At 43.7% G+C, this 25,956-nt stretch overlaps 1 protein-coding gene across 4 annotated transcripts in view; it reads left to right on the forward strand.

The window, feature by feature from the left end:
• Positions 1–25,956, forward strand: part of stxbp5a (syntaxin binding protein 5a (tomosyn)) — a 195,922-nt gene that overhangs the window by 47,692 nt on the left and 122,274 nt on the right. For all 4 annotated transcript variants that reach the window (XM_014145279.2, XM_014145281.2, XM_014145282.2 and 1 more), the window contains exons 3-4: positions 18,829–18,910; positions 19,241–19,341. In XM_014145279.2, coding sequence (XP_014000754.2) covers positions 18,829–18,910; positions 19,241–19,341 — 183 coding nt within the window. The remainder of the gene's footprint in view (positions 1–18,828; positions 18,911–19,240; positions 19,342–25,956) is intronic.

The following is a 25,956-nucleotide window of genomic DNA, read 5'->3' on the forward strand; positions in this document are numbered from 1 at the left end:
TATGAGGGTTGCATCTCAATGCAGTATGCATTTTGTTGGGACTGTCAGTTCACACTTGTCCCCTCTCCAGTGTGTTTGAATATTGGAATCGATCCAATGTTCAGAAGAGTTTCGAGTGCACTCCTCTGCTGGTCCCTCCAGCCTTTAGAGCTGGATAGGTCGGTATCATATCACTTTATTCCATCTGAAAGCTGGCCTGGTCGGATTTCTGATTGGCTGTGTTTATTTGTTCAAAGTGAGTCCATTCAATATGGGAAATCCAATGAGAGCAGCTGAGGGAGGCAGAGAGTGAGCGTGTAGGGGAGACTGCAGAGGATCAGGTTGCTCTACTATAGGTATGTGTGCAGAGGCATTACTGCTATAGTGTACAGTATAGAAAGAGGAACTAGCTAAAACGTTATCGATAGCTATTAGCTTTCATTACCTATTAGTGGCAACCATAGTGACCATACCACAACACATAGGTGTACTATACCATAACATAATGTACTGTCTAGGGATTCGACTGGTAAAATTGTAAGTGCAGACTAACCCTACCAAGCTTAGGATAACAGCAGAGCTTTAAAACACAAAGGGACAGGTTTTATAGTGACGGTGTGATATTTGAACAGGTTTTGAAATCATGCTCTTATTGGTCAGAAGGGTCTGAGTGTACCACTGTGGATGGTACCGCCCTGGTACATTGTATAAAGTGCCAAGCCTCATCCTATGGTTAAAGGCCCAATGCAGCCGTTTTTATATTAATATCAACACATTTCTGGGTAAAAATGAAATACCTTATTGTAATAGTTTTCCAAGAAAAAGAGGTTTGGAACTCTCTTTGTTATTGGTCTATTAACTAATTTACCACTAGGCAAGCCGAACCTCCACCTATGCAACACCTGCTGATTAGAAGGTGCTGTGTATATTGTATTTTCAAGCAGCAACTATCAGGAAATAACACTAACCACATTTGTTCGCACTTTTAAAGTGTTAGTTTCATTAGCTGTTGTAAAATGTGATACACAACACAGGAAGAACAGAATTCTGACTGTAATGGGCTTTTAATGGATGTTACCTAAACCCTCCAATGAATCTAGAGTGGACCAACTGGATGTCCTCCATATTTTACTCTGTCTTTGTCTCTATTTCTCCCCCTTTCCTTTTCTCTCTTTTTTCCCCGCCTTATTTCTATGCATCACACTTTATTTTTGACGGGTTCAGCCATAAGAGATTCTGCTGATTCGCCTTTTCACCCTTTTCTCTTCTTTCTCTTGTTCTCGCCTGCTCTCCATCTCTCTCTCTCTCTCCCTTTCTCTCTATCCATCTCACTTTATCAATGTTTTATTCCTCCCAAAGCAGGCCTGCTGTAACTGCAAGCTGGATTGTCCCACTAAAATTAGACAAATGTTGAGGTTATTAACACTCTACTACTTGCCAGGAACCAAATACACTGCGATGCTGCTGCAGTGGGGAGACTTATTACTGCGCACCATGCATGTGTGCTGGCTACACCTGGCCACATCCCAAACCAATCCCTAGCCCATACCGCTAGATCATTGTTGATCTACTGCGTGTAACCATATTGCCTATGGCTGTCCACAGCTTCCAGGACTGTAAAGGGAGCCAGTAAGGGCCTATAAGGTAGGGGACGCTTAGTGGTATCCATGGGACCTCCCTACCCTAAACCCTAACCCTAAACTTAATCCCAACCCTAACCATAACCCCTACCTAACCCTAACCATTACCTTAACCATTTTAAAATGTAAACTTCAATGGGGTAGGGACGTCACAAGAATATCAGATAGCAAGGACCGTAGGAGATAGGGATGGATTTGGGAGTGAGACATTACATTACAGTATTCAGACCCCTTCCCTTGTTCCACATTTTGTTATGTTACAGCCTTATTCTAAAATATATTAAATAAAAAATGTTCCTCATCAATCTACACATAATACCCCATAATGATGAGTTCAAAACAGGTTTTTTGAAATTTGTGCAAATTTATATTAAAAAAAACTCCAGAAATACCTTATTTACATACGTATTCAGACCCTTTGCTATGAGACTTGATATTGAGCTCAGGTGTACCTATTTCCATTGATAATTCTTAGATGTTTCTACAACTTGATTGGAGTCCACCTGTGGTAAATTCAATTGATTGGACATGATTTCGAAAGGCACACACCTGTCTATATAAGGTCCCACAGTTGACAATGCATGTCAGAGAAAAAAACCAAGCCATGAGGTAGAGGAAATTGTTCGTAGTGCCCCCCAAGAAAAGGATTGTGTCGAGGCATAGATCTGGGGAAGGGTAAATAAATGTTTCTGCAGCATTGAAGGTCCCTAAGAACAAATGGATGAAGTTTGGAACCACCAAGACTCTTCCTAGAGCCCGGTGGTCACTCTGACAGCGCTCCAGAATTCCTGTGGAGATGGGAGAACCTTCTAGAAGAACAGATATCTCTGCAGCACTCCACCAATCAGGCCTTTATGGTAGAGTGGCCAGACGGAAGCCTCTCCTCAGTACAAGGAACATGACAACCCGCTTGGAGTTGGCCAAAAGGCACCTAAAGGACTCTCAGTCCATGAGAAACAAGATTCTCTGGTCTGATGAAACCAAGATTACACTCTTTAGCCTGGATGCCAAGCGTCAAATCTGGAGGAAACCTGGCACCTTCCCTATGGTGAAGCATGGTGGTGGCAGCATCATGCTGTGGGGACTGGCAGGGACTGGGAGACTAGTCAGGATCGAGGGAAAGATGAACGGAGTAAAGTACAGAGGGATCCTTGATAAAAACCTGTTCCAGAGCGCACGGGACCCAAAACTGGAGCGAAGATTCACCTTCCAACAGCACAAGGACCCTAAGCACACAGCCAAGACAACGCAGGAGTGGCTTCGGGACAAGTCTCTGAATGTCCTTGAGTGGCCCTGCCATTTACATTTAAGTCATTTAGCAGACGCTCTTATCCAGAGCGACTTACAAATTGGTGCATTCACCTTATGATATCCAGTGGAACAACCACTTTACAATAGTGCATCTAAATCTTTTAGGGGGGGGTATAAGGATGACTTTATCCTATCCTAGGTATTCCTTAAAGAGGTGGGGTTTCAGGTGTCTCCGGAAGGTGGTGATTGACTCCGTTGTCCTGGCGTTGTGAGGGAGCTTGTTCCACCATAGAGCCCGGACTTGAACACAATCGAACATCTCTGGAGAGACGTGAAAATAGCTGTGCAGGGACTCTCCCCATTCAACCTGACAGAGCTTGAGAGGATCTGCAGAGAAGAATGGGAGAAACACCCCATATACAGGTGTGCCAAGCATGTAGCATCATACCCAAGAAGACTCAAGGCTGTAATCGCTGCCCTAAAGTAACACAATAAAATAAAATAACGAGGCTATATAAAGGGGGTACCGGTGCTGAGTCAATGTCGAGGTAATTTGTAGTTAGGGGTGAAGTTACTATGCATAGATAATAAACAGCGAGTAGCAGCAGTGTATAAAACAAATGGGGGGGGGTGTCAATGTAAATAGTCTGGGTGATTAATTGTTCAGCTGTATCATGTCTTGGGGGGTAGAAGCTGTTAAGGAGCCTTTTGGTCCTAGACTTGGCGCTCCGGTAGCGCTTGCCGTGCGGTAGCAGAGAGAACAGTCTATAACTTGGGTGACTGGAGTCTTTGACAATTTTTTGGTCTTTCCTCTGACACCGCCTAGTATATAGGTCCTGGATGGCAGGAAGCTTGGCCCCAGTGATGTACTTTGCCGTATGCACTACCCTCTGTAGCGGTCAGATGCAGAGCAGTTGCCATGCGGTGATGCAACCGGTCAGGATGCCCTCAATGGTGCAAAACCTTTTGAGGATCCGGGGACCCATGCCAAATCTTTTCAGTCACCTGAGGGGGAAGAGGTGTTGTCGTGCCCTCTTCACAACTGCCTTAGTGTGTTTAGACCATGATAGTTGGTGATGTGGACACCAAGGAACTTGAAACTCTCGACCCGCTCCACTACAGCGATGTTAATGGGGGCCTGTTTGGCCCGCCTTTTCCTGTAGTCCACGATCAGACTCATCATTGTCGGTGATCAATCAATTAATCACATTTATTTATAAAGCCCTTCTTACATCAGCTGATGTCACAAAGTGCTGTACAGAAACCCAGCCTAAAACCCCAAACAGCAAGCAATGCAGGTGTAGAAGCATGGTGGCTACGAAAAACTTCCTAGAAAGGCCAGAACCTAGGAAGAAACCTAGAGAGGAACCAGGCTATGAGGGGTGGCCAGTCCTATTCTGGCTGTGCCGGGTGGAGATTATAAAAGAACATGGCCAAGATGTTACAATGTTCATAGATGACCAGCAGGGTCAAATAATAATAATCACAGTGGTTGTCGAGGGTGCAACAGGTCAGCACCTCAGAAGTAAATGTCAGTTGGCTTTTCATAGCCGATCATTCAGAGTATCTCTACTGCTCCTGCTGTCTCTAGAGAGTTGAAAAGGTCAGGGTTCCATAGCTGCAGGCAGAACATTTGAAACTGGAGCAGCAGCACGGCCAGGTGGACTGGGGACAGCAAGAAGTCATCAGGCCAGGTAGTCCTGAGGCATGGTCCTAGGGCTCAGGTCCTCCGAGAGAAGATAATGAAAGAAAGAAAGAAAAGAGAAAGAGAGAAAGAGAGAAAGAAAGAGAGAGAAAGAGAGAGAGAATTAGAGAGAGCATACTTAAATTCACACAGGACACCAGATAAGACAGGAGAAATACTCCACGTATAACAGACTGACCCTAGCCCCCCGACACAAACTACTGCAGCATAAATACCGGAGGCTGAGACAGGAGGGGTCGGGAGACACTGTGGCCCCATCTGACGATACCCCCGGACAGGGCTAAACAGGCAGGATATAACCCCACCCACTTTTCTAAAGCACAGCCCCCACACCACTAGAGGAATATCTTCAACCACCAACTTACCATCCTGAGACAAGGCCGAGTATAGCCCACAAAGATCTCCGCCACGGCACAACCCAAAGGGGGCGCCAACCCGGAGAGGAAGATCACGTCAGTGACTCAACCCACTCAAGTGACGCACCCCTCCTAGGGACAGCATGGAAGAGCACCAGTAAGCCAGTGACTCAGCCCCTGTAATAGGGTTAGAGGCAGAGAATCCCAGTGGAGAGGGGGGATCCGGCCAAGCAGAGACAGCAAGGGCGGTTCGTTGCTCCAGTGCCTTTCCATTCACCTTCACACTCCTGGGCCAGACTACACTCAATCATAGGACCTACTGAAGAGATGAGTCTTCAATAAAGACTTAAAGGTTGAGACCGAGTCTGCGTCTCTCACATGGGTAGGCAGACCATTCTATAGGAGATAGCCCTGCCTCCAGCTGTTTGCTTAGAAATTCTAGGGACACTAAGGAGGCCTGCGTCTTGTGACCGTAGCGTATGTGTAGGTATGTACAGCAGGACCAAATCGGAAAGATAGGAGCAAGCCCATGTAATGCTTTGTAGGTTAGCAGTAAAACCTTGAAATCAGCCCTTGCCTTAACAGGAAGCCAGTGTAGAGAGGCTAGCACTGGAGTAATATGATCACATTTTTTGGTTCTAGTCAAGATTCTTGCAGCCGTGTTTAGCACTAACTATTTATTTAGTGCTTTATCCGGGTAGCCGGAAAGTAGAGCATTGCAGTAGTCTAACCTAGAAGTGACAAAAGCATGGATTAATTTTTCTGCTTAATTTTTGGACAGAAAGTTTCAGATTTTTGCAATGTTACGTAGATGGAAAAAAGCTGTCCTTGAAACAGTCTTCATATGTTCGTCAAAAGAGAGATCAGGGTCCAGAGTAACGCAGAGGTCCTTCACAGTTTTATTTGAGACGACTGTACAACCATCAAGATTAATTGTCAGATTCAACAGAAGATCCCTTTGTTTCTTGGGACATAGAACAAGCATGTCTGTTTTGTCTGAGTTTAAAAGTAGAACATTTGAAGCCGTCCTCTTCCTTTAGTCTGAAACACAGGCTTCCAGGGAGGGCAATTTTGGGGCTTCACCAGCTGTGTGTCATCCACATAGCAATGAAAGTTAACATTGTGTTTCTGAATGACATCGCCAAGAGGTAAAATATATAGTGAAAACAATAGTGGTCCTAAAACAGAACCTTGAGGAACACCGAAATTTATAGTTGATTTGTCAGTGTACAAACCATCCACAGAGGCAAACTGATATCTTGCCGACAGATAAGATCTAAACCAAGCCAGAACTTGTCCGTGTAGAACAATTTGGGTTTCCAATCTCTCCAAAAGAATGTGTTGATCGATGGTATCTAAATCAGCACTAAGGTCTAGCTGCAGAAGGACAGATGCAGAGCCTCGGTCTGACGCCATTTAAAGGTAATTTACCACCTTCAAAAGTGCAGTCTCAGTGCTATGATGGGGTCTAAAACCAGACTGAAGCGTTTCGTATACATTGTTTGTCTTCATGAAAGCAGTGAGTTGCTGCGCAACAGCTTTTTCAAAAGAAATTCGGAGGAATTTTCTATATTAAGGTTTGGCTTTTTCAAGAGAGGCTTTATTACTGACACTTTTAGTGAGTTTGGTACACATCCTGTGGATAGAGAGCCGTTTTTTATGTTCAACATAGGAGGGCCAAGCACAGGAAGCAGCTCTTTCAGTAGTTTAGTTGGAATAGGGTCCAGTATGCATCTTGAAGATTTAGAGGCCATGATTATTTTCATCAATGTGTCAAGAGATATAGTACTAAGAAACTTGAGTGTCTCCCTTGATCCTAGGTCCTGGCAGAGTTGTGCAGACTCAGGACAACTGAGCTTTGGAGGAATACGCAGATTTAAAGAGGAGTCTGTAATTTGCTTTCTAATGATCATGATCCTCAAAGAAGTTCATGAATTTATCACCGCTGAAGTGAAAGCCATCCTCTCTTGGGGAATGCTCCTTTTTAGTTAGCTTTGCGACAGAATCCTACATATTACATTTTTTTACATTTTAGTCATTTAGCAGACACTCTTATCCAGAGCGACTTACAGTAGCGAATGCATACATTTCATACATTTTCTCTCCGTTCTGGTCCCCTGTGGGAATCGAACCCACAACCCTGGTGTTGCAAACACCATGCTCTACTACCTGAGCTACACGGGACTACATATAGTTTGGATTGTTCTTATTTTCCTCAATTAAGAAAAATAGGATGATCGAGCAGCAGTGAGGGCTCTTCGATACTGCACGGTACTGTCTTTCCAAGCTAATCGGAAGAGTTCCAGTTTGGTGTGGCGCAATTTCCATTCAAATTTTCGGGTATTTTCTGTATACCAGTGAGCTAGTTTCTTATGACAAATGTTTTTTGTTTATAGGGTGCGACTGCATCTAGGGTACTGCAAGGTTAAATTGAGTTCCTCAGTTAGGTGGTTAACTGATTTTTGTATTCCGAGGGTAGGCGGAGGGAGTCTGGAAGGGCATCTAGGAATCTTTGGGTTGTCCGAGAATATATAGCACGACTTTTGATGATCCTTGGTTGGGGTCTGAGCAGATTATTTTTTCCGATTGCAAACGTAATAAAATGGTGGTCCGATAGTCCAGGATTATGAGGAAAAACATTAAGATCCACAACATTTATTCCACGGGACAAAACTAGGTCCAGAGTATGACTGTGGCAGTGAGTAGGTCCGGGGACATGTTGGACAAAACCCACTGAGTAAATGATGGCTCCGAAAGCCTTTTGGAGTGGGTCTGTGGACTTTTCCATGTGAATATTAAAGTCACCCAAAAATGGGAATATTATCTGCCATGACTACAAGGTCCGATAGGAATTCAGGGAACTCAGTGAGGAACGCTGTATATGGCCTAGGAGGCCTGTAAACAGTAGCTATAAAAAGTGATTGAGTAGGCTGCATAGATTTCATAACTAGAAGCTCAAAAGACGAAAACGTAGTTTTTTTTTTTTTTGTAAATTGAAATTTGATATCATAAATGTTAGCAACACCTCCGCCTTCGCGGGATGCGCGGGGGATATGGTCACTAGTGTAACCAGGAGGTGAGGCCTCATTTAACACAGTAAATGCATCAGGCTTAAGCCATGTTTCAGTCAGGCCAATCACACCAAGATTATGATCAGTGATTAGTTCATTGACTATAACTGCCTTGGAAGTGAGGGTTCTAACATTAAGTAGCCCTATTTTGAGATGTAAGGTATCACAATCTCTTTCAATAATGGCAGGAATGGAGGAGGTCTTTATTCCAGTGAGATTGCTAAGGCGAACACCGGCATGTTTAGTTTTGCCCAACCTAGGTCGAGGCACAGACACGGTCTCAATGGGGATAGCTGAACTGACTACACTGACTGTGCTAGTGGCAGACTCCACTAATCTGGCAGGCTGGCTAACAGCCTGCTGCCTGGCCTGCACCATATCTCATTGTGGAGCAAGGGGAGTTAGAGCCCTGTCTATGTTCGGAGATAAGATGACAGCACCCCTCCAGCTAGGATGGAGTCCGTCACTCCTCAACAGGCCAGGCTTGGTCCTGTTTGTGGGTGAGTCCCAGAAAGAGGGCCAATTATCTACAAATTCTATCTTTTGGGAGGGGCAGAAAACAGTTTACAACCAGCGATTGAGTTGTGTGACTCTGCTGTAGAGCTCATCACTCCCCCTAACTGGGAGGGGGCCAGAGACATTTACTCGATGCCGACACATCTTTCTAGCTGATTTACACGCTGAAGCAATGTTGCGCTTGGTGACCTCTGACTGTTTCATCCTAACATCGCTGGTGCCGACGTGGATAACAATATCGCTATACTCTCTACATTCGCCAGTTTCAGCTTTAGCCAGCACCATCTTCAGATTAGCCTTAACGTCGGTAGGCCTGCCCCCTGGTAAACAGTGTATGATTGCTGGATGATTCGTTTTAACCTCTATGGGCTAGGTGGGACGCTAGCGTGCCACCCGTGGTGCACTCCATCAACAGCAGGTGCATTTCAAGAGCGGCAAATTTGAATCCAAATAAATGTCAAAATTCAAATTTTTCAAACATACAACTATTTTACACCCTTTGAAAGATAAACATCTCCTTAATCTAACCACGTTTTACGATTTCAAAAAGGTTTTACGGCGAAAGCATAAATTTAGAGTATGTTAGGACAGTACATTTACAAGAGTTGTGTGTAATGTTTTGTCAATTCAAAGACAGGGTCACCAAAACCATAAAACCAGCTAAAATGATGCACTAACCTTTTACAATCTCCATCAGATGACACTCCTAGGACATTATGTTAGACAATGCATGCATTTTTAGTTCTATCAAGTTCATATTTATATCCAAAAACAGCGTTTTTACTATGGCATTGATGTTGAGGAAATCGTTTCCCTCCAATAACCGGCAGTCAAGTCAACACCACAAATTAAATAATTAAAATTAGAAAACATTGGTAAAATATTATATTGTCATTTAAAGAATTATAGATTTACATCTCTTGAACGCAATCAACTTGCCAGATTTAAAAATAACCTTACTGGGAAATCACACTTTGCAATAATCTGAGCACTGCGCCCAGAAAAATACGCGTGCGATACAGACTAGACGTCATGTTGGGGAGATCTAAAATCGAAAATACTATGTAAATAATCCATTACCTTTGATTCTCTTCATCAGATGTCACTTCCAGGTATCACAGGTCCATAACGAATGTAGTTTTGTTCAAAAAAGCTCATCATTTATGTCCAAAAATCTCCGTCTTGTTAGCACATGATCTAAGCCAGCCGGACTTCTCGTCATGAACGAGGGGAAAAAATATATTTACGTTCGTTCAAACATGTCAAACGTTGTATAGCATAAATCATTAGGGCCTTTTTAACCAGAACATGAATAATATTCAAGGTGGACGAATGCATACTCTTTTATAACGTATTGGAACGAGGGTACCCAACATGAACTCGCGCCAGGTGTCTAATGGGCCATCATCGTTCCATGGCTCTTGTTCGGTCAGATCTCCCTCCAGAAGACTCAAAACACTTTGTAAAGGCTGGTGACATCTAGTGGAAGCAATAGGAAGTGCCAAAATATTCCTCAGCCCCTGTGTTTTTCAATGGGATAGGTTTAAAGGTAATACAACACATCAGGTATCCACTTCCTGTCAGAAAATGTCTCAGGGTTTTGCCTGCCAAATGAGTTCTGTTATACTCACAGACACCATTCAAACAGTTTTAGAAAATGTAGGGTGTTTTCTATCCATATGTAATAAGTATATGCATATTCTAGTTACTGGGTAGGAGTGGTAACCAGATTAAATCGGGTATGTTTTTTTATCCAGCCGTGTCAATACTGCCCCCTAGCCCTAACAGGTTAAGTCTAATACTGTGGGTAATGGAGTCGCCAATGACTAGGGTTTTCAATTTGTCAGAGCTAATGGTGGGAGGCTTCGGCGTCTCAGACCCCGTAACGGGATTAGTCGAGACCGGAGAAGGCTCGGCCTCTGACTCCGACTCGCTGCTTAATGGGGAGAACCGATTGAAAGTTTCTGTCGGCTGAATGAGCGACAACGTTTGAGCATTCCTATAGCATTTCCTTCCAGAAGCCATGAGAAAGTTGTCCGGCTGCGGGGACTGTGCGAGGGGATTTATACTACTATCTGTACCTACTGGTGGCACAGACGCTGTTTCATCCTTTCCTACACTGAAATTACCCATGCCTAACAATTTAATCTGAAGCTGGACTTGCAGCACAGCTATCCTCACCGTAAAGCGACTGCAATTAGAAGGCATCATGTTAATGTTACTACTTAGCTTCGGCTGGTGGAGGTCCTGACGAACCACGTCCAGTGAAAAAGTTGAATGAAAAAAGTTGAGCGAGGGAAAAACAAAAAATATAAACTGTAATTAAAAAGTACAACATGTAAAGTTGTCAGGTAGCAAAGTAAGGTTAGCAACAAAACGCACAGCAGCACGTAAACAAGTCTACAAGTTGTGACCGGAAATTACGTTTAGCACTGATCAGGCCTACCACTGTTGTGTCGTCAGCAAACTTAATGATGGTGTTGGAGTTGTGTTTGGCCACGTTGTCGTGGGTGAACAGGGAGTACAAGAGGGGACTAAGAACACACCCCTGAGGGGCCCCAGTGTTGAGGATGAGCGTGGCAGACGTGTTGTTGTCTACCTTTACGGGGCGGCCCGTCAGGAAGTCCAGGATCCAGTTGCAGAGGTAGGTGTTTAGTCCCAGGGTTCCTTGTAATGAGCTTTGTGGGAACTATGGTGTTGAACGCTGAGCTGTAGTCAATGAACAGCATTCTCAAATAGGGGTTCCTTTTGTCCAAGTGGGAAAGGGCAGTGTGGAGTGCGATTGAGATTGCGTCAACTGTGGATCTGTTGGGGTGGTATGCGAATTGGAGTGGGTCTAAGGTATCCGGGATGAGGCTGTTGATGTGAGCCATGACCAGCCTTTCAAAGCACTTCATGGCTACCGACGTGAGTGCTATGGGGCGGTAACCATTTAGTCAGGTTACCTTCACTTACTTGGGCACAGGGACTATGGTGGTCTGCTTGAAACATGTAGGTATTACAGACTCGGTCAGGGAGAGGTTGAAAATGTCAGTGAATACACTTGCCAGTTGGTCCATGCATGCTTTGAGTACACGTCCTGGTAATCCATCTGGCCCTGTGGCTTTGTGAATGTTGACCTGTTTAAAGGTCTTGCTCACATCGGCTACCGAGAGCATTATCACACAGTCATCAGAACAGCTGGTGCTCTCATGCATGCTTCAGTGTTGCTTGCCTCGAAGCGAGCATAAAAGGCATTTAGCTCGTCTAATAGGCTCACATCACTGGGCAGCTCGCAGCTGGGTTTCCCTTTGAAGTCTTATAATGGTTTTCAAGCCCTGCCACATCCGACGAGCGTCAGAGCCAGTGTAGTAGGATTCAATCTTAATCCTGTATTGATGCTTTGCCTGTTTGATGGTTCGTCTGAGGGCGTAGTTCAGGATTTCTTGTTAGCGTCTAGATTAGTGTCCTGCTCCTTGAAAGAGGCAGCAATAGCCTTTAGCTCGATGTGGATGTTGCCTGTAATCCATGGCTTCTTCTTGGGATATGTACGCATGGTCACTGTTGGGACAACGTCGTCGATGCTCTTATTGATGAAGCCGATGACTGAGGTGGTATACTCCTCAATGCCATTGGATGAATCCCAGAACATATTCCAGTCTGTGCTAGCAAAAGAGTCCTGTAGCTTAGCATCCGCGTCATTTGACCACTTCCGTATTGAGCGAGTCACTGGTACTTCTTGTTTTAGTTTTTGCTTGTAAGCAGGAATCAGAAGGTTAGAATTAGGATCGAATTTGCCAAATGGAGGGTGAGGTAGAGCTTTGTATGTGTCTTTGTGTATGGAGTAAAGGTGGCTTAGAGTTTTTCCCTCTGGTTGCACATGTGACATGCTGGTAGAAATGATGTAAAACTGATTTAAGTTTGCCTCCATTAAAGTCCCCGGCCACTAGGAGCGCCGCTGCTGGATTAGCATTTTCTTCTTTGCTTATGGCCTTATAGAGTTGGTTGAGTGCGGTCTTAGTGTCAGCATCGGTTTGTGGTGGTAAATAGACAGCTATGAATAACGTAGATGAGAACTCTACTCTACTTCAGGCGAGCAATACCTCAAGACTTATTTAATATTAGACATTGCACACCAGCTGTTATTGACAAATAGACACACACACCTGCCCCTCATGTTACCAGAAATAGCTTCTCTGTCCTGCCGATGCATGGAAAATCCCGTCAGCTCTATATTATCCGTGTCGTCGTTCAGCCACGACTCGGTGAAACATAAGATATTACAGTTTTTAATGTCCCGTTGGTAGGGTAATCCATTTTGTTTTCCAATGATTACACATGAAAACGGATGGCAGTGGGGGTTTACTCACTCGCCTACGAATTCTCAGAAGGTAGCCCGACCTCTGCCCCCTTTTTCTCTGTCTTTTCTTCACGCAAATGACGGGAATTCTGGCCCGTTCCTGACAAAGCAGTATATCCTTCTTGTCGGACTTGTTAAAGAAAAAATATTTTTATAGTTCGAGGTGAGTAATTGCTGTTCTGATGTCCAGAATAAATGTTTTGGTCATAGGAGACTGTAGCAGCAACATTATGTACAAAATAAGTTACAAAAAAAAGTTACAAACAATGAGAAAAAATTGACAAAATAGCACGGTTGGTAAGGAGCACGTAAAACGTCAGCATTATTAACACTTTACAGTGTGATAATTACTATAGAACTATACATTTGAACTAGTATTATGATTACTCATTGTTTCATATGAAACTAATTAAAATATTTGATACAGTTCTTACAACAATATCTCCCCCAGACACATAGGTTCCCTTTCGTAGCTGTCTGGAACAGGCAAACAGCCTCATTATTGTTTGGCTGTAGTGGATTACCAGGGTGTTAAACTGTGCATCTCAGCAAATAGCCATTGCCAAATAGATGGATCTGTTTGAGGATGGTGTAATATATGGAGCTTTCAGCTGTTGATCCTGGGTATACTCACTGTCATGAGCACAGCGCAAGGTGAGAGGGTGGTGTAGCTGTGGTACACTGGTTTACTGTTACTTTGTTAAAGTGAAGGTGAGAGTGTGGTTTAAGTGTAACTGTGGCAGTAACAAACAGCCAGCAGCCCTGTACTTTACTCTACTGTACGTGGGATTTAATTGTTTGCATGCATAATAACTCAAATGTGTCAGGGGAAATGATTTATACTGGGACTATATTAAACAATTTAATTACCGCTCTGAATGTGTGTGTTTGACCTTGCGTGTTTGTGTTTGTGCGTGGGTGTGTGTACGCGCGCGCATGCATATGTTTATGCGTGAGTTTGTACACATTAAATGTGGTTCTCAAATGTTTTGTGTGTGTGTGTGTGTGTGTGTGTGTGTGTTTATGAGGGCATTATGTGCCCTATAGCACTCTCTGTCATTGGGCTGTGATAAGAAGCCGTTTTCTCTTTCTCACTGTGGAAGACTGGCTGTGCACTGTTGCAGTAGATGGTTATATGCCCTGGTAGATTCTCTCTCTCTGTCTCTCTCTCTCTCTCTCTCTCTCTCTCTCTCTCTCTCTCTCTCTTCTTTCTTTCTTTTCCTCCTTGCCTCTATCTTTTGTGATCTCCCTTTCTCCCTCTCTCTCTCAACCTTTGTCTCTCTGAGCTGTGGGAGCAGGCAGCAGACCAGCAGACTCTGTCCCAACCCCTCCCTGGCAGGGTGATGTATGACTGGGCATGTTTGACGTCAGTCCCGGCCCAACGTCACAGACCTCCACACTCACAGCCTTTTTTCCTTCTTTCACTCGCGGCCTCACTCTTTTTCTTGTTCTTTCTTCTGCTAGCTCTTTCTATCATTTTTATATCTGTCTCTCTCTATCCCTCTCTCGTTTTATCTCTCTCTGGCTTTCATTCTCCTACTCTGTTCTCGCTCTCTCTCTCTTGCTGTTTTTCCATTTTCCTCTCTAGATCTTTCTATTCGGTACTCTCCTAGTCTACCTCTTTTCCTCATTATCTCCCTCCCTGTGCTCTGTCTTTCTTCAACATTCTATGTCTATCACTAACCATTGGCATAGCCTCACTCACGCACACACACACACACACACACACACACACACACACACACACACACACACACACACACACACACACACACACACACACACACACACACACACACACACACACACACACACACACACACACACACACACACACACACACACAATCACTCCCTATGGTGTAGGGTGTACAAAACAACAAATGGTCTAGAAGATCCATCATACTTTCAATTGGTTCTGTCAGGTGAAGAGTCCACTCACAGCAATTTGATTACATCCACAGGAACCAACCGAGTGCTATCCCTGGGTTGTATTATCTCCATAAGCATCCCTAGTTGTAGCTCTCCTGACAAGTTCACTTTGTTTGATGTAAAGAGAAGACTCCCTTCCGGCTTCCAACACTATGCATGAGGACTATGAGAACCCATGAAATAGCAGATATGTTGACTTTGAGGGGCCGAAATAGCTTTTTAAAGTTTCATCTGACTTGACAAGATGAGGAATTGACCCAGTTTTCCTTCCTTCTCTCTCTCCGTTCCTCTCTCTCTTTCTTTCTCTCTCTATTGTCTCCCTATTTTCTTCACTCTAGTCAATCTGTCAAATATGTGAGTGGTATTGGTGGTGACAGGGACAGTGTCATACTTTGGAAAGATAACACAAAGGATCATGTGCCTGGAGTTTAGGTACTTGTTCAACCTCAAGTGTCATAGGGGTTATCCCAGGCTAAACATCATGGGCTTTATCTTTAACCAAACATAGAACAGTCCTTGTGATTCCATGATGCATGCCATTAAGGTTTATATTTTAGAGACAATGATTTCTTACTCCAATACCATCTATATATGGTTGTGTCCTTATTTTTGAGACAGAGAACAACCCCCCAAACGGTAAATGGTACATTCCGAGGGCATAATCTTTAGATTTGAAGGTATGCTTTTGGAGGACACCATTTACTTTTCTCAGACCTGAAACATTTAGCATATTGTCATAATTGTTTATTTAAATCAGAGAGTTCAGTCTGATAAATGTTCACTATATTCACGGGACCACCCATACAAAAATGTATGCACATTGGATAAAAGTGCCTGCTAAATGCTATACTGTATATTATTAAATTATATATTACTATTTTCTATCTACCATGGTTTGATATCATTGTACAGCCAACTGTTTTCCCGAGTTAGTCTGTCTGTGTGCTTTTCGATAATATGCTTTTTGGAAGCCTGCCTGCATTTTAGAGAAAGTCGAAGACAAACATTTTAAAAAGCACAATCATAAGTCCTGCCTTTTTTTTCGGGCCCAAAAGATTTGGTTGCCAGGCAATCTCTGGAATGAGTTTTCAATTAAATCACTTTCAGTTCCCATCTTGGACTTAAGCATCCAGATCATTCTTCCGACTACTTTGCAGGGGGGCTCTCTGTTGGTCTCCTCCCCTTTCCCTCGCTCTCTCGTTTTTTCGAGAATGTGTGTGAGAGAGTGGGGAGGGTGGAGAAGCTTGCCTTCGCGTATGTGCTATGTGCATGTTTGATGTACAGTATTTTTGTTTGTGAACCGGATGTGTGATGTGTGTGTGATAATATATGTAAGTGTGTGGTCATTTTTTATTTTCTGGTGCAGGTAATGCTGTAGTTTAGTGTTGCCCTGATCAGTCTATACAATTATATTCTTGCCCATAGCAGCCTGTGATGTAAGATTTTGGTAGGCTATTTTAGCAGGAGATATTAGCAGGATGCTCTGTTTGCTTGCTTCTTTCTCCTCTCTTATGAGGAAAGTGTCATCTCTCTGGCTGTCATGTGTTACGCTTAACTGCATCCCCCATGAAAAACTTCTACCCGGCCCTCCTCTCTTCCTCTCCTCCTCTGTTCCACTCTGTCTGCACAGGAATTTTTGGTAGGATGAATACGCATCATCAGTGAGCTCACTCATATAGGCCTTCAGTGGAGGAAGCTCTTAATTTTCAATCTTACTCTTTCTCTCTCTATATATTTTTCTCTCTCCCTGCTCCCCCTGCTTATTTATAATACATCTGCATACCTCTCCTCCTCCATACATCTCATCCATCCCTCTCTCTCTTGCACCCACGCATGCATGCACTGTCTCCCACTCTCCCCCTCTTTTCCATCTCCCCCACTCTTCATTATTTCCTCTCTGTCCCTCTATCTCTGTCTCTCTCTCTCTCTCTCTCTCTCTGCTGTCGTGACCTCAGATTAAGGTTGGAGGAATATGTAATTATGTTGTGTTTGTTTCTCTGCAGCTCCAGAATATCTTTCTATGCCATTTATTTATACACTCAGTGGACAGTTTATTAGGTACGCCCATCTAGTACTGGGTCGGACCCCCCTTTTCCTCCAGAACAGACTGATTTCTTCAGGGCATGGAAACGTTGCTCAATTGGTATCAAAGGACCTAACATGTGGCAGGAAAACCTTCCCCACACCACCGCTACTAGCCTGTACCGTTGACACCAGGCAGGATGGGGCCATGGACTCATGCTGCTTACGCCAAATCCTGACTCTGTCATTAGCATTACGCAACAGGCACCAAGATTTGTTGTACCCGGAGATGTTTTTCCACTCCTCAATTGTCCAGGGTTCGTGAATCTGAGATGTCGTTCTGCATACCACTGATGTACCATGCCGTTATTTGCCTGTTAGCTTGCTCGATTCTTGCCATTCTCCTTCAACCTCTCATCAACAAGCTGTTTTCGCCCACAGGACTGCCGTGGACTTGATGGGTTTTTTGTCGCGCCATTCTTGGTAGACCCTAAACACTGTCGTGCGTGAAAAGCCCAGGAGGTCGGACGTTCCTGAGATACTTGAACCGGCACGTCTGGCACCGACGATCATACCACGCTCAAAGTCACTTAGGTCACTTGTTTTGCCCATTCGAACATTCAATCGAACAGTAGCTGAATGCCTCTGTGCCTATCTGCCTGCTTTATATAGCATGTCACGGCCACGTGACTCACTGTCTGTTGGAGCGAACCGTTTTCATAAACGGGGTAGGGTACCTAATACACTTACCACTGAGTGTATATTTGTTTATTTTTAAGTAAATATATCATTGTGTCTTATCTCTGTGTTCTCTATGAACACATATCTCTCCAGAAAACAACTCTACTAGGATAGACAGACTGCAGTATATTAGCTAGGAAATGCTTATATCTTCAAAATACACTACATGACCAAAAGTTTGTGGACACCTGCTCTTTGAACATCTCATTCCAAAATCATGGGCATTAATATGGAGTTGGTCCCCCCCTTTGCTGTAATAACAGCCTCCACTCTTTTGGGAAGGCTTTCCACGAGATGTTGGAACATTGCTGCGACTTTTTATTGACTTGCTTCAATTGATCACTGATGTTGGGCCACAAGGCATGGCTCGCAGTCGGCGTTCCAATTCATCCCAAAGGTGTTCGATGGGGTTTAGGTCAGGGCTCTATGTAGGTCAGTCTTAGTTCTTCCACACCGATCTCGACAAACCATTTTCCGTATGGACCTGGCTTTGTGCACGGGGGCATTGTCATGCTGAAACAGGAAAGGGCCTTCCCCAAACTGTTGCCACAAAGTTGGAAGCGCAGAATCGTCTAGAATGTCATTGTATGCTGTAGTGTTAAGATTCATCACTCCAGAGAATGCGTTTCCACTGCTCCAGAGTCCAATGTTGGCGAGCTTTACACCACTCCAGCCGACGTTTGGCATTGTGCCTGGTGATCTTAGGCTTGTGTGCGGCTGCTCGGCCATGGAAACCCATTTCATGAAGCTCCCGACAAACATTTCTTGTGCTGACGTTGCTTCCAGAGGCAGTTTGGAACTCGGTAGTGAATGTTGCAACCGAGAACAGACGATTTTTACGTGCTTCAGCACTCGGCGGCCCCGTTCTGTGAGCTTGTGTGGCCTACCACTTCACGGCTGAGCCGTTGTTGCTGCTCGACGTTTCCACTTCGCAATAACAACACTTACAGTTGACCGGGGCAGCTCTAGCAGGGCAGAAATCCACTAATTTGAAGGGATGTCAACATATGTTTGTATATATAGTATAGATAATCTACTGAAATGTACTTTGGCGTTTACTGTGGGTGGACTGTCGAATGGCTCTAACCTGTCCAATGCTTGGTCATGACAGAAAAACAGAGCAAGACATAGGCTGTTCTGTTCCAAAAGCCCATGTAAGGACTGAAATCTATAGCAAACAAAGAATCTCATAGTTGTTCATTGTGTGGTTCTATCTCCTTTCTTATCCACCCCACCTTCTTCTCCATTGGTTGATTCCTTGACGGAGAGCCTATCAGGTTTGGTCGTCCAGGTGTTGAGTGCTACTGTCAACATGAGAGTGGAGCCGCTGTCATCTCGCTACAGTTTCTCATCAATGAGGTGAGTAATGAAGACAGGAACACACACCTCATCCAACACCAGACCTCCTCTACTGACACTCTCTCTCTCTCTCTCTCTCGCTCTCTACCCCACTAAACCCCTTTATATCTCCTTTCTTCTCCACTCAAAAACATCTCAAACACTCCTGTATCTCTATAGATGTGTGTGTGTGCGTGCCTGTGTGTGTGTGTGTTTGTGTGTCTTTCCATGTCTGCTTGAAATTCAGCCTCTTTCACCAGGAGATGGAGAAATGCCATTGCAAGCTTGTGTGTGCATTTTGTACTGATGTTTACCTGTGTGTAAATGCTGTCTTCTCCGTTCCTGCCACAGGGGGCGCTGGTGAGTGCTCTGGCAGATGACAGCGTGCACCTCTGGAACCTGAGGCAGAAGAGGCCCGCCATCCTCCACTCACTCAAGTTCAACAGAGAGAGGTAAGAAACCTGGAATCTCTCTTTCTTCTCTCTCTCTCTCTGTGTATGCATGCGTCTCTCTCTCTACTCTACTCTACTCTTCCAGGTGGAGATTATAAGAGTACATGACCATTAAGGCCAGATCGTTCTTCAAGATGTTCAAATGTTCATAGATGACCAGCAGGGTCAAATAATATTCACAGTGGTTGTAGAGTGTGCAACAGGTCAGCACCTCAGGTCAGTTGGCTTTTCATAGCCGAGTGCTCAGGTGCGGTAGAGAGAAAGGGTTGAAAACAGCAGGTCCCAAACAAGGTAGCAGGTCCGGTGAACAAGTCATGGTTCCATAGCCGCATGCAGAACAGTTGAAAGACTGGAGCAGCAGCACGACAAGCCAGGAGTAATCAGGCCAGGTTGCCCTAGGCATGGTCCTAGGGCTCAGGCCCCCGGGGAGGGAGGGAGGGAGGGAGAGAGAGAGAGAGAGAGAGAGAGAGAGAGAGAGAGAGAGAGAGAGAGAGAGAGAGAGAGAGAGAGAGAGAGAGATATGGGAGAATTAGAGGTAGCAGACTATAGGACAGACTGACCCTAGCCCTCCAGCACATAGACGATTGCAGCATAGATACTGGAGGCTGAGACCATACCCCTGGACAGGGCCAACCAGGCCGGATATTACCCCACACACTCTGCCAAAGCACAGCCCCCACACCACTAGAAGGGATATCAACAGACCACCAACTTACTACCCTGAGACAAGGATGAGTATAGCCCACGAAGATTTCCACCACTGCACGAGCCTGAGCAAGACCGGACAGGAAGATCACGTCAGTGACTCAACCCACTCAAGTCGAGTATAGCGAAAAAGCCTGGCACGATGTGATGCACCCCACCTAGAGGTGGCATGGAAGAGCGCTAGTAAGCCAGTGACTCAGCCCCCGTAATAGGGTTAGAGGCTGAGAATCCCAGTGGAGAGAGGGGGCAGAGACAGAAAGGGTGGTTTGTCAATACAGTGCCTTGCCATTCACCGTTGCATCCCTGGGCCAGACTACACTCAATCATAGGACCTACTGAAGAGATGAGTCTTTAGTAAAGACTTAAAGGTCGAGACCGCGTCTGCGTCTCTCACATGGATAGGCAGACCATTCTATAAAAATGTAGCCCTAAAGGAGAAAGCCCTCCCTCCAGCTGATTGCTTAGAAATTCTAGGGACAATAGGGAGGCCTGTGTCTTGTGACCATAGCTTATGTGTAGGTATGTACGGCAGGACCAAATCAGAGAGATACTGTAGGTAGGAGCAAGTCAATGTAATGCTCTGTAGGTTAGCAGTAAAACCTTGAAATCAGCCTTAGACTTAACTTCTATGGGCTAGGTGGGACGTTTGCGTCCCACCCTAGTCAACAACCAGTGGAATTGCGTGGCGCGAAATACAAATACCTCAAAAATGCTATAACTTCAATTTCTCAAACATATTACTATTTTACACCATTTTAAAGACAAGACTCTCGTTAATCTAACCACATTGTCCGATTTCAAAAAGGCTTTACAGCGAAAGCAAAACATTAGATTATGTCAGGAGAGTACCCTGCCAAAAAGAATCACACAGCCATTTTCAAAGCAAGCATATATGTCACAAAAACCAAAACCACAGCTAAATGCAGCACTAACCTTTGATGATCTTCATCAGATGACACTCCTAGGACATTATGTTGTACAATACATGCATGTTTTGTTCAATCAAGTTCATATTTATATCAAAAACCAGCTTTTTACATTAGCATGTGATGTTCAGAGCTAGCATACCCACCGAAAACTTCCAGTGAATTTACTAAATTACTCATGATACACATTGCCAAAATACATAACAATTATTTTAAGAATTATAGATACAGAACTCGCTATGTCAGATTTTAATATAGCTTTTCGGCAAAAGCACATTTTGCAATATTCTGAGTACATAGCTCGGCCATCACAGGCTAGCTAATTTGACACCCACCAAGTTTGGGGCTCACTAAACTTAGAATTACTATTAGAAAATTGTATTACCTTTGCTGTTCTTTGTCAGAATGCACTCCCAGGACTTCTACTTCAACAACAAATGTTGTTTTGGTTCCAAATAATCCATAGTTATATCCAAATACCTCCGTTTTGTTCGTGTGTTCAGGTCACTATCCGAAGGGTAACGCGCGAGCGCATTTCGTGACAAAAAAATTCAAAATATTCCATTACCGTACTTAGAAGCATGTCAAACGCTGTTTAAAATCAATTTTTATGCTATTTTTCTCGTAAAATAGCGATAATATTCAAACCGGGCAACGTTGTATTCATTCAAAGGCTGAAAGAAAAAAAATGGAGAAGTCTCGTGAATGCGCATCTCAGTCTCACTGTCCCCAGGCTGACCACTTACAAACTCTGCTGCTGTACTTTGCCCAGAGACAGCAGACACCCCATTCCACTTTCTGGCGGCTTTAGAGAGCCAATGGAAGCCTTAGAAAGTGTCACGTTACAGCACAGATGCTGTATTTTCGATAGAGATGCAACAGAAGGACAACAAATTGTCAGACAGGGCACTTCCTGTATGGAATCTTCTCAGGTTTTGGCCTGCCATATGAGTTCTGTTATACTCACAGACACTATTCAAACAGTTTTAGAAACTTCAGAGTGTTTTCTATCCAAATCTACTAATTATATGCATATTCTCATTTCTGTGCAAGAGTAGTAACCAGTTTAAATCGGGTACGTTTTTTATACGGCCGTGAAAATACTGCCCCCTAGCCCCAACAGGTTAACAGATCCGGGTCCAGAGTTACGCCGATGTCCTTCACAGTTTTGATTGTTGTACAGTCGTCTAAGATTAATTGTCAGGTCAAATAGCAGATCTCTTTGTTTCTCGGGACCTAGAACTAGCATCTCTGTTTTGTGCGAGTTTAAATGGAAAACATTTGTCGCCATCCACTTCCTAATGTCTGAAACAAAGGCTTCCAGAGTTGGCAATCTTGGGGCTTCACCATGTTTCATCAAAACGTACATCTGTATGTCGTCCGCATAGCAGTGAAAGTTGACATTGTGTTTTCGAATGACATCACCAAGAGGTAGAATATATACTGAAATCAATAGTGGTCCTAAAACGGAACCTCTTGGGGCTAGGTGGGACGCTAGCGTGCCACCCGTGGTGCACTCCATCAACAGCAGGTGCATTTCAAGAGCGGCAAATTTGAATCCAAATAAATGTCAAAATTCAAATTTTTCAAAAATACAACTATTTTACACCATTTGAAAGATAAACATCTCCTTAATCTAACCACGTTTTACGATTTCAAAAAGGTTTTACGGCGAAAGCATAAATTTAGAGTATGTTAGGACAGTACATTTACAAGAGTTGTGTGTAATGTTTTGTCAAGTCAAAGACAGGGTCACCAAAACCATAAAACCAGCTAAAATGATGCACTAACCTTTTACAATCTCCATCAGATGACACTCCTAGGACATTATGTTAGACAATGCATGCATTTTTAGTTCTATCAAGTTCATATTTATATCCAAAAACAGCGTTTTACTATGGCATTGATGTTGAGGAAATCGTTTCCCTCCAATAACCGGCAGTCAAGTCAGCGTCACAAATTAAATAATTAAAATTAGAAAACATTGGTAAAATACTATATTGTCATTTAAAGAATTATAGATTTACATCTCTTGAACTCAATCAACTTGCCAGATTTAAAAATAACCTTACTGGGAAATCACACTTTGCAATAATCTGAGCACTGCGCCCAGAAAAATACGCGTTGCGATACAGACTAGACGTCATGAGGGGGAGATCTAAAATCGAAAATACTATGTAAATAATCCATTACCTTTGATTCTCTTCATCAGATGTCACTTCCAGGTATCACAGGTCCATAACGAATGTAGTTTTGTTCAAAAAAGCTCATCATTTATGTCCAAAAATCTCCGTCTCGTTAGCACATGATGTAAGCCAGCCGGACTTCTCGTCATGAACGAGGGGAAAAAAATATTTCCGTTCGTTCAAACATGTCAAACGTTGTATAGCATAAATCATTAGGGCCTTTTTAACCAGAACATGAATAATATTCAAGGTGGACGAATGCATACTCTTTTATAACGTATTGGAACGAGGGTACCCAACATGAACTCGCGCGCCAGGTGTCTAATGGGACATCATCGTTCCATGGCTCTTGTTCGGTCAGATCTCCCTCCAGAAGACTCAAAACACTTTGTAAAGGCTGGTGACATCTAGTGGAAGCAATAGGAAGTGCCAAAATATTCCTAAGCCCCTGTGTTTTTCAATGGGATAGGTTTAAAGTCAATACAACACATCAGGTATCCACTTCCTGTCAGAAAATGTCTCAGGGTTTTGCCTGCCAAATGAGTTCTGTTATACTCACAGACACCATTCAAACAGTTTTAGAAACGTTAGAGTGTTTTCTATCCATATATAATAAGTATATGCATATTCTAGTTACTGGGTAGGATTAGTAACCAGATTAAATCGGGTACATTTTTTTTATCCAGACGTGCAAATGCTGCCCCCTAGACCCAACAGGTTAAGGAACACGAAAACTTACAATTGATTTGTCAGAGGAAAAACCATCCAGCAAGACAAACTGATTTCTTTCCGACAGATAAGATCTACAGTGGGTTGCGAAAGTTTTCACCCCTTGGCATTTTTCCTATTTTGTTGCCTTACAACCTGGAATTAAAATGTATTTTTTGGGGGGTTGTATCATTTGATTTACACAACATTATTGTGAAACAAACAAGAAACAAGACAAAAAAACAGACAACTTGACCGTGCATAACTATTCACCCCCCCAAAGGCAATATTTTGTAGAGCCACCTTTTGCAGCAATTACAGCTGCAAGTCTCTTGGGGTATGTCTCTATAAGCTTGGCACATCTAGCCACTGGGATTTTTGCCCATTCTTCAAGGCAAAACTGCTCCAGCTCCTTCAAGTTGGATGGGTTCCGCTGGTATACAAAAATCTTTAAGTCATATCACAGATTCTCAATTGGATTGCGGTCTGGGCTTTGACTAGGCCATTCCAAGACATTTAAATGTTTCCCTTTAAACCACTCAAGTGTTGCTTTAGCAGTATGCTTAGGGCCATTGTCCTGCTGGAAGGTCCCAGTCTCAAATCTCTGGAAGACTGAAACAGGTTTCCCTCAAGAATATCCCTGTATTTAGCGCCATCCATTATTCCTTTGATTCTGACCAGTTTCCCAGTCCTTGCTGATGAAAAACATCCCCACAGCATGATGGTATTCTTGGGGTGATGAGAGGTGTTGGGTTTGTGCCAGACATAGCGTTTTCCTTGATGGTCAAAAAGCTCAATTTTAGAATCATCTGACCAGAGTACCTTCTTCCATATGTTTGGGGAGTCTCCCACATGCCTTTTGGCGAACACCAAACATGTTTGCAAATGTTTTTCTTTAAGCAATGGCTTTTTTTCTGGCCACTCTTTCTGGCCACTCTTTCATAAAGCCCAGCTGGAGTGTACGGCTTAAAGTGGTCCTATGGACAGATACTCCAATCTCCGCTGTGGAGTTTTGCAGCTCCTTCAGGGTTATCTTTGGTCTCTTTGTTTCCTCTCTGATTAATGCCCTCCTTGCCTGGTCCATGAGTTTTGGTGGGCTCCCCTCTCTTGGCAGGTTTGTTGTGGTGCCATATTATTTCAATGTTTTAATAATGGATGTAATGGTGTTCTGTGTGATGTTCAAAGTTTCTGATATGTTTTTGTAACCCTACCCTGATCTGTACTTCTCCACAACTTTCTCCCTGACCTGTTTAGAGAGCTCCTTGGTTTTCATGGTGCCGCTTGCTTGGTGGTGCCACTTGCATAGTGGTGTTGCAGACTCTGGGGCCTTTCAGAACAGGTGTATACAGTGGGGGAGAAAAGTATTTGATCCCCTGCTGATTTTGTACGTTTGCCCACTGAAAAAGAAAGCATCAGTCTATAATTTTAATGGTCGGTTTATTTGAACAGTGAGAGACAGAATAACAACAAAAATATCCAGAAAAACGCATGTCAGAAATGATATAAATTGATTTGCATTTTAATGAGCGAAATAAGTATTTGACCCCCTCTCAATCAGAAAGATTTCTGGATCCCAGGTGTCTTTTATACAGGTAACGAGCTGAGATTAGGAGCACACTCTTAAAGGGAGTGCTCCTAACCACAGCTTGTTACCTGTAAAAAAGACACCTGTCCACAGAAGCAATCAATCAATCATATTCCAAACTCTCCACCATGGCCAAGACCAAAGAGCTCTCCAAGAATGTCAGGGACAAGATTGTAGACCTACACAAGGCTGGAATGGGCTACAAGACCATCGCCAAGCAGCTTGGTGAGAAGGTGACAACATTTGGTGCGATTATTTGCAAATGGAAGAAACACAAAAGAACTGTCAATATCCCTCGTCCTTGGGCTCCATGCAAGATCTCACCTCGTGGAGTTGCAATGATCATGAGAATGGTGAGGAATCAGCCCAGAACTACATGGGAGGATCTTGTCAATGATCTCAAGGCAGCTGGGACCATAGTCACCAAGAAAACAATTGGTAACACACTACGCCATGAAGGACTGAAATCCTGCAGTGCCCGCAAGGTCCCCCTGCTCAAGAATAT

This window comes from Salmo salar, chromosome ssa15 (assembly GCF_905237065.1).
Source record: "Salmo salar chromosome ssa15, Ssal_v3.1, whole genome shotgun sequence".
NCBI classification, from domain to species: domain Eukaryota; kingdom Metazoa; phylum Chordata; class Actinopteri; order Salmoniformes; family Salmonidae; genus Salmo; species Salmo salar.